Genomic DNA, 13,335 nt, shown 5'->3' with positions numbered 1-13,335 from the left:
AAAACGACACACATGCCCAATATACCAAAACACCTCCACCAAAGCACACCTACATGTATATGAAAACCCTTATAAAACACATGTGTTACTCTTCTCACACCTGAATCCAACAAAACGACTACGAAACCAATTAAAAAACAGCCCAAACAGTTGAGATGTCTTACACATAAGACCAAAAAATCGATAAACTAAAACTAAACATCAACCACCACAAAACAATCAATAGAAGCCACTAAACGGCAACCGAGGAGCGACAAAACCACCAAAATCGAAAATAAAAAATCAAAGACAAACCAAACAAAACCATCACCATGCACAGTGTTATCGTTGGAAAGTTGCAACACTGTCGTTTAAGAGAATCAACGACAAACAAACCTAGATTGAAAAAACAACAACCACCTTCGCAACAACAACAATAATCGATGTCACCTTAACGAAATCCACCTTCGCAACAACAACAATAACCATCGCAACAACAACATCCACCATCACAACAACAACACCATATATCGATCCACAACGACAACAACAAACAGACCCTTTCGGGTTTATCGGAACTAGACCTTTTCGGATTTTTTGAAACCTAACCACAACAAAAATAGGCCAAGTTTTCATCCATCCAATATTTGTTCAATAACAAAAGCAACAACACAAACTAACCTAGTTTCATATCATTTCATGAATTTTATATTTATTATGCTTTAGAATGTATTTTAGGGACAAATGTAAATATAAATGAGAAATCTTGCATTGCATGCATATTTATTTATTCCGCTTTACGTTAAAAAACGAAAACGCAAAAATAGTAGTATAGTTAATTCCAAGGAAAATGGGACTTTCATTTTGGATCCAACGTCCTTATGAAATCCCTCGCGCTTTAATTTATTTTATCACGCTTAATTTTTTAGACTTTAATTTGAAAAATCACAAAATATCTTTTATTAACAAACCTTGGAATTCAAACCAAGTGACTCCTACTTTTTTCAATCAAACTTCAATCAATTTTAATCATATTCATACATTTTTTCTTCATTTAAAATCAATCAAATCACATTTTATTCTTCTATGCCATTTCGGCCTCTTATCCTCTCAAAAACATTTTCAAACTTTAAAATCAATCAACCAATCACTCGCCTTTTTACCTCGAACTACATGATTTTGATCCCATTCGGGTATGTAGTCAAAAGACTTTACTTTTCCAAATCAACAAAATAACAAAAACATTATCTTTCTTTCTTCATTCATACTTAGACTTTTATTTACACTTAGGCCTTTATTTACAAGAAAGTTATCAATTTAGCACAATATAAATAAAAACAAGAGGTTCCTATAGAGTACTATAGACGTTTAGGGTGCTAATACCTTCCCTTTGCATAAACAACCCCCGAAACTTTGATCTCTAAAAATTAGGGTTTATTCGAACTTTTCCCCTTTTCCTTGGAAAAAATAAAAGCTCGGTGGTGAACTTAAATTTGTGAGTCAACACCAACCAATAGCTTGATATCTAAACATCACCGCGACAGAGCTGAAGAAGAAGTATCAAGACTTTGCAATTTTATTGTGCCATTACTCTGTCAAATTTAATAGCGCAAAACACTTATGATTTATTTTTAAGTTATATCTTAGAAATCTTAAGGAGTATGTTCATTTGTTCAGTTTACACTACCATTGTAAAATCTAGTGTAAGAACAAATTAATTTGTTTGCAATTGTGCAAACATTTTAGAAAGTCTCTCGCCTGCGTGCTTAAGCATATAAGTCCCTTTGAGTTGTCCTTTAGCAAGGGAAAGTCTTAAGCAGTTGTGCTTAAGCTCTTGGAGTTGTCCTTGAGTAGGAAGTCTTTAGGTAGAGTCCTAGAGCATAGAAGTCTCATGTAGTTGTGCTTGAGCAAAGAGAAGTCTTTTCGAAGTGTCCTTGAGCAATTCGTAATCATGTGTGATTATAGTGAAATCCCTTGTAAGTACAAGGTGACTGGACTTCTCCTGGATTGTAGGAGGAACCAATATAAAATTGCTTTGTGTCTGCTTTCTCTTTCTCTGTCTCTTTATCTTTGTGTTACGAACTTAATCTGCTATATTCAAGCTCTGTGTCAGAATCTGCATACCACAGATTCTTATCAAGTCATAACACTCAGAAAAAGGAACCACAAAAAGCCTACACAATTCAACCCCCCTCCTTCTTGTGTGTTTTTCTCACCCTCAATGGAGACGATTTTACTTATGGCTTTATTAGTTCAAACAATTTGGTGCACTTGTCAGATTTAGTCATTAATATATATATATATATATATATATATATATATATATATATATATATATATATATTCAAAAAAGAGGAAAACTATATAGAAGACGGTTGGTCAAACCAAAACCCTTAAAAGGACAAAGCAAAAAAAAAAAAAAAAAAAAGGTTAAATATATTTTTGGTCCCTATAAATATACCAAATTTTCATTTTATTCCCTCTAAAAAATTTCTTTAAGTTTTAGTTCCTATAAAATTTCCAATCACTACTTTTGGTCTCTATTTTTAAGTTCATTTTTGTATTTTTTAATGAAATTGTGCATAAATGTGTTGAATATTGTAAAAACAATTCCCAAAAAAATTATAATTTTTTAACAAAACACAAATTAAATATGAATTTTGAACCGTTAAAAATAAAAAAATTCATTTTAAATTCATGTTTTGTTAAAAAATTCTAATTTTTTTGGGAGAGATTCTTATAATATTATGAATTTTGCTGCAAAATTTTATTCAAAAATATAAATTCTACATATGAGTTTACTTTAAAGGAATGACTAAAAGTGAAGATGGAAAAAATTTTAGGGACTAAACGTTGAAGGAATATTTTAGAGGGACTAAGACAAAAAGTTGACATATTTATAGGGACAAAAAACATATTTAACCCAAAAATAAATAAGGAAACTGAGGAAATAGAAAATTCGGCAAACCGAAGAAGTCTCTAAAAACCTCCGTAATAAAAGGATGCAAAGCATCTCACATACGACCCCAACTATAACCAGTGGCGGAGCCACACACAAGGTTGTGTGGGTTCCTGCCTGCACAAATTATTTTTACGAACTATATTATGTGAGATAGCCTTGATAAAATTATAAGATCTCCACATACAATTAAGCTCATTACTTCTATTACATATATAGTGGCTCATAGTAATTGATAATTCTAGTAGATTATACACCTTTTATGTTTTTCTATTCCTAAATTATATTAAAAGTTAAAACTAACTAAGAACTCTTGGTGGGTCTTTCTACTTACAACATGAATATTTGGCAAACCAATGTCTCATCCCATTGTAGTCTTGCAAAGTTATTTGATACCACCAAAGTATCACCAATGGTCACAAAGTTAATTTATATATATAAGAAAACAATTTATATTAGTACACTACTAAATAACTTATTGTTAGAATATATATTTACACATATGGCACACTGTAATTTCTTTGCTAGATTATCTTAATAGGTCGTCTACCATAGATCAATACTGGATTAAAATCATCTAAAATTCTAATGATGATCGACATTACTATTTAGAAATAGTGGTAGTGGTGAGGCCTTAATAATAGAAGGCCTTAAATTGGAGAAAAAAGAAGTCGAAGTGTAAATTGGAGAAAGTTTTTAAAAAATTTAATTGTTCTATCCAGTGTTAGATCGGAAACTTCAAGAATTCAGTAATATCATTTTCAAAAAATGACAATTAGTAGAGAATAATTGTGATGTATATTTACGCTTCCAAAAATAAAATATAATATATATTTAATGCTACAAACTATATATATGGTGCCTCCACTAATCAAAATTTCTAGCTCCGCCACTGACTATAACATCCCCGTGGTTTTCAAGCTTATTCACACACTCATTACCTTTCCAATAACTTTTTAAAGCAATTATGGAATCATAATTTTCGATACCCCTAATTATCGAATAGAGAATAGTTATGGAGGAATTGAAGATGGTGTACCCTTGGAACAGGTTTGGTAGGGAGCTCGACTGAGTTTAATTTTCTTTTACGGGCTCTTTGAGAGGTACAGTGTAAAAGGAATTTTTTTCATGATTCAATAATTTTTCCGCTAACTCTATCCTTTTCTAAAATAGGGCAACTATGGTGGAGGTTGGGGGATAGTTGGCCAAATTATCAATAGGTCATTTGCATTGTAATATACAACAATTTCAGCCTCATGGAGCTCAAGATTTACCTCTAGGCTGGCACATTGAACTGGTACCTCTTCGTTGTCTGTCACAAACAACCTTGTTTTCAGTAATTTCTTCATGTTGCTCTAATTCAATGTTTTTGATTGTTTCCAAAAAGTTATGCTCGTTTGGAGCAATAATTCCCATGTGCTCCAAACTGCCTCAGGGTCGGCCTTTCGAAGTGCGATAACATTCACAGATTGTACAACCTAAAGAATAGGGATCGTATCCACGCTAATATGAGTCAAAATATTAATGTTTATTTAGAAAATTCTAAAATTTGCTTGAAGGAAATTGTTATAATATAATTATTTTTATCTGATTTGTAAAAGAACTTAATTATTGGTTAAAATAATTTACAAGAAAAAATGTATTTCTAGAAAGGAAATTTAAATTGTTTAAATTAAATATAAAATATAAAATTTATAAATGATATGGCAGGACAATAATAAATATTTTGTAAATTAGATCATGACATGATATAGGTTGGGGGAGCACGGAACAATAAGTGGGACGCATAATTTAATTTGTTGGGTCTACTGCATAATTATCAGATTTCTATTTAAGTCATGTGGTTTCATTCACCATCATATCATAAAACTTCCCATATTTGTTTCTTTCTTCTCTTTCTTTCTATTATTGTGAATTTAGTTTTTTATTTCTTTCCAAATATGGTGCTCGCTGGGAAACTTATCACTGAACTAGGGATCAAATCACCTGGGGAGAAGTTCTTCAAACTATTTTCATCAGAACTCCACGAAGTGCACAAAGTTTGTGAAAGAGTTCATCATTGATATCAGTGGGACATATAACACACAAACTCACAAGTAAACTAACAAAGAGAACAATGGAGAATTTCTTTTAACACACTAATCTTATTCACTCAAACTTGATATGTCACAATGGTACAAGCATGGCCTTTTATAGGCAAAATACTAAGACTATTCTTAATGACTAAGCATACTTAGCTTCCAAGTAATTATACAAACATAAGACACCTAGTATCCATGTGTTGCTCTTTTATGCAACTCTTAATTGTTAAGTAAACTTAATGGACAAGTAAGTTACTAATAGCTAAGTATTAGTGTTCAATTCAAACTTTGCAACTTAAGTGGCAATCTTATCTCATAAGCCACATCATACTTCTAAAATCTTCTAGATTATGCTTGATTTAATTTTCTAACATTGCCTCCCTTAAATCAAGCTTGCATCATTCCAAGCATTTTCTTCATTTTGTAAAATGACTCGGTCTTCAACGGTTTTGTAAAAATATCTGCAATCTGCTCTTCAGTGGGACAGTACTCGATCACCACTTCTTTCTCATCAATTAGTTCTCGGATCTTGTGAAATCGAATATCAATATGCTTGGACCGTCCATGAAAAACTGGATTTTTGCTTAGTGCAATTGCTGATTTGTTATCACAATATATCTCCGTAGGAGTATTCTGCTTCTGATGCATCACTTCTAAAATTCTTCTTAGCCACACTGTTTGAGTAGCACAACTGGTTGCTGCTATATATTCTGCTTCAGCTGTGGAAAGAGCGACCACAGGTTGTTTCTTTGAAGACCATGAAATTATACCGGTGCCTAGATGAAACGCGTACCCTGACGTGCTTTTTCTTGTTTCTATATCTCACCATGTCCATGATTGTTCTGTTCTTTCTTTCAGCTACTCCATTTTGTTGAGGAGTGTATCTGGTGGTTAACTGATGTTGGATTCCATGTTGCTCAAAGAAATTTGTGCCGACGAGGTATTCTTGGCCTCTGTCTGTTATGAGTGCTTTGATTTGACAACCACTTTGTTTTTCCACGAATGCTTTGAATGTCTTGAAGGTATCAATAGCTTCTGATTTCTGCTTCAGAAAATACACCCAAGCCTTTCTGCTAAAATCATCAATAAAAGTAATAAAATACCTGCAACCACCAGGTGTTGGTATTTCAACCGAACACAAATCTGAATGAACAATCTCCAGGAGTTTCTTTGCTCTCCAAGACTTTCCGGTTGGAAATGATTCTCTATGCTTCTTTCCAATTTGACATGTCTCGCATACACCACTTGGAATGTTCACAATAGGCAAACCAGAAACATATTCTTTTCGTGACAGATAATTCAAGCCAGAAAAATGAAAGTGACCAAATCTCATGTGCCACAACCAATCATCATTTGGAATTATTGAAATCAAGCAAGGAAATTGATCATGTTGAATTCTTAGAGGGAATAGGCGGTTAGGAGACATTTTTACCTTTGTTATGAATCTTCCATTTCTATCAATCAACGTGCAATAGCCTTTGTGAATCTGCATGTTGTAACCTTTCTCTGACAGTTGTCCCATGCTCAAGAGGTTGTGATGAAGACCAGGAGCATAGAAAACATCACTAATAAAATTTTGCGATCCATCTTTCAATTTGATAGCAATTTGGCCTTTCCCCTCAATTGGAATATTTGAATTATTTCCAAACTTCACGGTAGATTTTACCATTTCATTCAGAGAAGAAAATAATTCCTTTTTCCCACACATATGATTACTACATCCGGTGTCCAAATACCAAATATTTTCTTCTTCCGAAAGTGTATTGCTTGCTAAAAATAAACTTTGTTGATTTTGAGAAGACTCGCCAGCGTCTTGATATGAATTCTCCGTCATGTTTGCCTGATGTTTGTATCTGCAATCGGCTGCTTTGTGCCCGTACTTTCCACAATTAAAGCAACCATTATTTGTCCTCTCTTGGTTGTAATAACCTCTTCCTCTGCCATGATTGTTGGATCCAAAGTTGTTTCCACCTCTTCCATGATGGGAAGGATTGAAATTGTTGTAATTGTTGTCTCTCCATTGATTGAAGTTGCCACGTCCTCTTCCTCTAAAGGTTCCTCGACCTCTACCTCTGAAATTTCCTCTTCCTCCATTGTTGAAATTGTCACGTACTCTGGCTTCACCCATCTGACTGGATTCAGCAGCGTTGTTGAGGTTCACCTGGCTTTTCAAGGCTTCCTCCTTCACTTTTTCAGTCTTCTCTAATATTCGGTTGACATGACTTTCAATACTCCCCTGCAACTCTGCTACCGACAAGGTATCGGTATCGTGGGACTCTAATATCGTAGTCACCACATGATCAAACTTCATCGGCATGGTGCGTAGAATTTTCTCCACCACCTTGCTATCCGGAATATCTTCTCCATACACCCTCATCTTGTTGACAAGATTAATAACACGAGTAAAATATTGTTCCACTGTTTCAGAACTGGACATTTCGTACCTTTCATATTCTCTACGCAGAGACTGCAGCTTCGATTTCTGAGCTTTCTCAACTCCTTTGTGTGACAGCTTCAATATGTCCCACGCCTCTTTCGAAGTCTTCGCATTTGCTATTTTGCCGAAAATTGAGTAATCTATTCCTTGAAGAATTTGTGATAGTGCCAGCTGGTCCTTTCTACGAGCAAGTTCATCAGCTCCTTGTTGCAAACCAGACTCCACATAGCTCCAGATGTTGTGAGCTTTAAGATGTGTTGTCATCATAAATTCCCAATAACTGAAATCTAATTCAGAATTCAGTTTGGGGCCGGACCAAACGATATTGAAATTGTTTGCCATATCTCTTTCAAAATACGCTCACAATAACTTTGACACAGTGAGAACTCTTTTGTTCCTCACACACTTGGACTATTTTTGACACTGACTTTGACACGGTGAGAACAATTTTGTTCCTCACACACTCAAACTATTTTTGACGCTGACACTTTGCAGGACCTAACCTGCTCTGATACCAATTTGATATCAGTGGGACATATAACACACAAACTCACAAGTAAACTAACAAAGAGAACAATGGAGAATTTCTTTTAACACACTAATCTTATTCACTCAAACTTGATATGTCACAATGGTACAAGCATGGCCTTTTATAGGCAAAATACCAAGACTATTCTTAATGACTAAGCATACTTAGCTTCCAAGTAATTATACAAACATAAGACACCTAGTATCCATGTGTTGCTCTTTTATGCAACTCTTAATTGTTAAGTAAACTTAATGGACAAGTAAGTTACTAATAGCTAAGTATTAGTGTTCAATTCAAACTTTGCAACTTAAGTGGCAATCTTATCTCATAAGCCACATCATACTTCTAAAATCTTCTAGATTATGCTTGATTTAATTTTCTAACAATCATGCCAAGCTTCATGAAGGTGAAGATTGGCATCACAATGATTCAGTTAAACACTGGACTTATGTCATAGGTAATAATAATTGTGTTTCTAATTCAATTGATCTGATAACTAGATCATCAGCTTATTTCATTTGAAAAAGTTTTCATCTTTAAATTTTTTATTTTTAATATTTTATAATGAGGACTTAATTTATAATATTTAAAAAGGGAAGAGGTATAAAGTCACTAGAGAAGACCACATTATGGAGTCCCAAGCAAGGTTTTACAACTCGGGAGTTTACCTCAACTCGTTTTACGTACCTATGTAAAATTGAATCGTAAACTCGTACGAGTTTACCTAAGATTAAAATTATATAAAATTTATTATATACATGACATATGTAAGCTAATATAATATTGCAAATAGGTCTAGTGCAAAATATGACTTAATTATAAAGACAAAGTATACATAACCACCATAATGAAGAGTTATATTTAACTTAGCATCAAAATACAAAATTAACTTGCAAAATCATAAGTTTTATAAGACTAAACCATCCAAAAAACCATCCAAAAAAGCAAGTTCACAAGTTTCTAAAGTTTTTAATAAACCTATCTAAAAAATAAACTAGTTAATTTCTTCAAAAGTTCAATCTTTCTAAAGTTTCATAACATCATTATCATCAGTGTCTTAATCTCCCACTTCATCAAATTCTACTCCAGACGATAAAGTGTTTTCAATATTAGAACCAAATACATGGCTTGAACTCACTTCGACATTAATTTCAGTACCTTGGGCTTAAAAAAAGAATTGAGTTTTGAAAGAAAATCGACCCAAAAAAATGGTCCAAAAGAAAGTGTTTTTTTTTAAACGTAAACTCGGAAACACGATCGAGTTTACCCGAGTTTACACGAGTTTAACACGTGTTAACTCGGTCAAACTCGTCAAACAGTCAGATTTCACCCAAAAAAATGAGTTTACCTTCGAGTTAACACGTTTTTGATACTTAAAAACGTAAACTCGGACGAGTCTACGAGTTAACACTTGATTTGTGGAAAACTGGTCCCAAGTTTAATCCATCAGAGTCAGACAAACCCTCTGGGTTTAGAACCTATAATCACTTAATTTATAATATTTAGAAAAGGGAGAGGTATATAATTTTACAAGGCTTTACTTAAAAGGGTTAATTATGTTTCTAGTCCCTATAAAATAGCGACCTTGTAAGTTTAGTCCCTACTTAATTTTAATAGCATTTTTAGTCCCTAATTTTGTTTTTCTGTACTGAGTATTAGTCCCTACTCAATTCAAATTTGTTTAATTTATGCTTAAACTCTTAAATTTTTGAACAATTTTTTGCAGAATTGTTTAGAACATTACTAAAAGTTCGTCCGTAAAAAATTATCGCAAAATTTGATTTCTACATCCAGATTTTATTACTTTTTATCTTTAACTTTTGTCGTTTTAAAAAATTCATATTTAATTCATTTCATGTCAGAAAATTCTAAATTTTAGTAAACGAACCTTTCATAGTGTTCTAATCTTGTCTCAAAAAAATCGTTCAAAAATTTAAGAGTTTAAGGATAATTAATCAAACTTTGTTTTAGCAGGGACTAAAATTATAAGTAAATTTTTTTTTATAGGGACTAAAAATGCTATTAAAATTAAGTAGGGACTAAACTTACAAGGTCGCTATTTTATAGGGACTAGAAACATAATTAACCCTACTTAAAATAATATAAGAGATGCACCATGTATGTTGTGCTTCTCTACCATCCGTTTTGGTAGTTTTCTTATGACCCTTAGGCTTTTATTGTTTATGCTCTCCTAAGTTCACCTTGTTAACTAGGACATGCTTGTTCAATAAAATTAGGGATGTTCAAATTCAAACCAATCTGAAATAAATTTTTTATTGAATCGATTTTATTCAAACCAATCTGAAATAAAATCGATAAAATATTTGATTTTTTGCGGTTTTCAATTTTTTGGATCGATTTTATTTTAGATTGGTTTGAATTTGAACATCCCTAAACTCAACCCATGTTAACCCATGCTTGTTAGGGATGTTCAAATTCAAACCAATCTGAAATAAAATCGATCCAAAAAATTGAAAACCGGAAAAAACCAAATATTTTTGGATGTGTTTGGATGTTGTTTTGTAAAAACTGTTAGGATCTGATTGAATTTCTTATCACTTGCGTTATTATGTTACTTGTTGGTTTTTAATCTTATATATTCCACTAACTTAATCTATATTATTATTACTTCATACGTTTAAAAAATAATCGACAATTTTCATACTGTAATTTTAATTTTTTAATATATTTTACATCAAACCGATTATTTTTCAGAATAGTCATCCAAACCAAACTGAACCGCATGTGATTTTTATTTCGAATCGAATAACATCTTATCTCAAAACCAATTCAAACCACATCGCGAACACCCTAGTAGAGTTTGAATAGTTTCAATATATTTTTACCGATTTAAAAAAAAACAAAAAAAAACAGTGAGAAAAATAGTCATTTTACAACTGTATTAAGTGAGATTTAAACTTTGTTCCTTGAAGTTATAAAATCACACTATTATCTTGATAACCTCACATCTTGACACAAAAATATGCATTAATATAATTGAAAATAACTTCTTCAAAAAATATAATTGAAAATAATAAAATAATTTATTTTTTAAAATAATGAATCCTTATCAATATCTTTTTTTTTATACTTTTTCGTCCCTAATGTATAAGACTATTAAAAAAATAAAATTGTCCTTAAAAATAAAACCATATACAAATTCTTATATGCATTTATTACTTTTTTCCAATATACCCATTTCTAGTACAACTAATTTGTCTTTGTATGTAAAAAGTTAACATTAAATATATATTTAATTAAAAGTAATCTAGTAATAGTCACACACATTTGAAACCACTTTGTTGCTCCAACACTTTTCTTATTTCTTGCAATCTTTTTAAAGTACTCTTGGAAAAAACATATTTTATTGCTATTGATATTAATTGCCTTTGACATAACAACAGACGGTGAGGTACACACATGCAATGAGAAGGTTGAAGAAGTTGATGAGCAGAACAAAAAAATTACTTACAAGCTGTTTGGTGGTGATATTGAAAACTATAAGGTCTTTAAGCTCATCTTAGAATTGATTACCAAGGCTGATGGAAGTTCTGCTGTTAGATGGACTATTGAATATGAGAAGAACAATGAGGATATTGATGCTCCAAATGGCTGGATGGACTACCTTAGCAAAAGCACTAGAGATATTGATGGTCATCTTTTCAAGGGGGAAAAGGTAGAGCTGTAAGTGATCAAGTCATTTGAATAAGGAGTTATGCTCTAATGGGGTTGGCTTTTATGGATATAACTAAGTGTTCATCTTTATTATTGGCTAGTGTGAGCATATAAAATAAAATAAAAGCTAGTGTGATGTTTGTATAATGGCATGTAGCATAAGCATGCATATTTGCTTCCCTTAATCCTTCGTTTGTATGGAATAAATGTCGGTGATATCTTGAGGAGTGTATCTTATAATATGTGTGATGCAAATAAATGGGTATTTGTGTGCTTCGAAGTTAAAAAATTTGTGTATAATGTTCTCATTTTTTTAAGGTTTAGTTTGCCAAATCTTCATCGTGCTACTAAAGCATTAAGTAGAAGGCAGTTTAAGAAAATTCATTTCAAGTTAATCACGATCTTTGTTTTATTATGAACTGATTTTTTGTGTTACATTATCATGAGCTGATTACTTGTGCAAAACTGCACAAAGGAGTCACTGACAAAATAAAAATAAAAATAAAATGTCATGCTAAGTTGTACTCTTATGACACGTTTAGAATTTCATTAATAGCAAATATTTATTATGAAAAATTAATTTTTAACTTTTTGAGAAATAAATAGACATAATTTTCAATACATAATTTCTATTTTGAATATCCTTAACATGTAATTTCACATTGATAAAAATGCAATTCTTTGATTTCATATGAGCTGCCTTCATAACATCATTCGTTTCCCTTTAAAAAGAGTTGTACTAAATTACATACTTGGTCTCTTAAATTATTTTGGGATTTCACTTTGATCATAAAATGTTCATCCACTTTAGATAATTGAGGTTAAAAATTAGTTGAAAAAAAGAAATAGCTAGGATACCAAATTGAAATCACGCAATAAGTTAAAATAACTAAATGTATGGTTTACCTTTAAATAAATTATAACTAGGTATATAACCCGTGCGTTGCACGGGTTTGATTAGAATACATACTTAAAATATTTTTCAAACGAGAAAATAATAATTATGATATGCATAATCACATAAAGCTAAATGGTTGATAATGTTTTAAAATATGTTGATATTGTTATGTTTAATATTAAATTATATTAAATATAAGAGGGTTGATTAGAAATTTTATGAGAATTCATATATGTTAAAATATTTTTAGGATAATTAATATAGTTCTTGGTGGTTCTTGTTCATATTTCATAAGTTTGAAGAGTTGTATCATATTTAATATTTTATCATATTAGTGTAATCATATAAAAACTTTTTTTATGCAATCACATGTGTTTTTACTTTTTCTCTTGGTATCACTTATTCTTTCCGATTCAGAGCTAGAGGTATTCATGTTTCCTGTCAATATTGCTCACAAAAACAACTGAAATAAGCAGTCAGAATGTGACTCGTCTTTAGAGGTTTTGTTTCTTTTTCTCTCATATTTATTGAAAATCCAATTCATGTGTTGATACAATGATTTCTTTTATATTTTTCTCTTTAACTTTTATTTAGTGTTGGTATTTTTTTTTAGTATATTTTTTGGTTTACCATTTTCTTATTTATTTCATTCTTATTTTTTGGTATGTTAAAGTCAATAGGATAATAAGCAATTAAAAACACTTGTAACCCATCAATTTATTAATTTAAATTATACCGTATTGAGTGAGAGAGTGGTAAATAATTATTGAATATGAA

General features: G+C 31.5%; 1 protein-coding gene across 1 annotated transcript; it reads left to right on the top strand.

Annotated features, from left to right (window-relative positions):
* Positions 1–4,804: 4,804 nt before the first annotated feature.
* On the top strand, positions 4,805–11,949 carry LOC146898704 (MLP-like protein 43). Its single transcript, XM_085734130.1, has 3 exons — positions 4,805–4,998; positions 8,376–8,442; positions 11,390–11,949. The coding sequence occupies exons 1-3, from the start codon at positions 4,879–4,881 to the stop codon at positions 11,671–11,673; spliced, it is 471 nt and encodes a 156-aa protein (XP_085590256.1). The 5' UTR covers positions 4,805–4,878; the 3' UTR covers positions 11,674–11,949.
* Positions 11,950–13,335: the final 1,386 nt, after the last annotated feature.

Source organism: Medicago sativa, chromosome 8, assembly GCF_051527215.1.
Source record: "Medicago sativa cultivar Bolivia chromosome 8, Bolivia_mono, whole genome shotgun sequence".
In the NCBI taxonomy this organism is placed as follows: Eukaryota; Viridiplantae; Streptophyta; class Magnoliopsida; order Fabales; family Fabaceae; genus Medicago; species Medicago sativa.
The sequence above is the reverse complement of the archived record's forward strand: the minus strand, read 5'-3'. Positions and strand labels throughout refer to the sequence as shown.

Coding starts and splice junctions, on each gene's coding strand:
- LOC146898704 (XM_085734130.1), top strand. CDS start 4,879: ATGGTGCTCGCTGGGAAACTTATCACTGAACTAGGGATCAAATCACCT. Junction 4,999..8,375: donor TTTGTGAAAGAGTTCATCAT/TGATATCAGTGG, acceptor TCTAACAATCAT/GCCAAGCTTCATGAAGGTGA. Junction 8,443..11,389: donor ACACTGGACTTATGTCATAG/GTAATAATAATT, acceptor ACATAACAACAG/ACGGTGAGGTACACACATGC.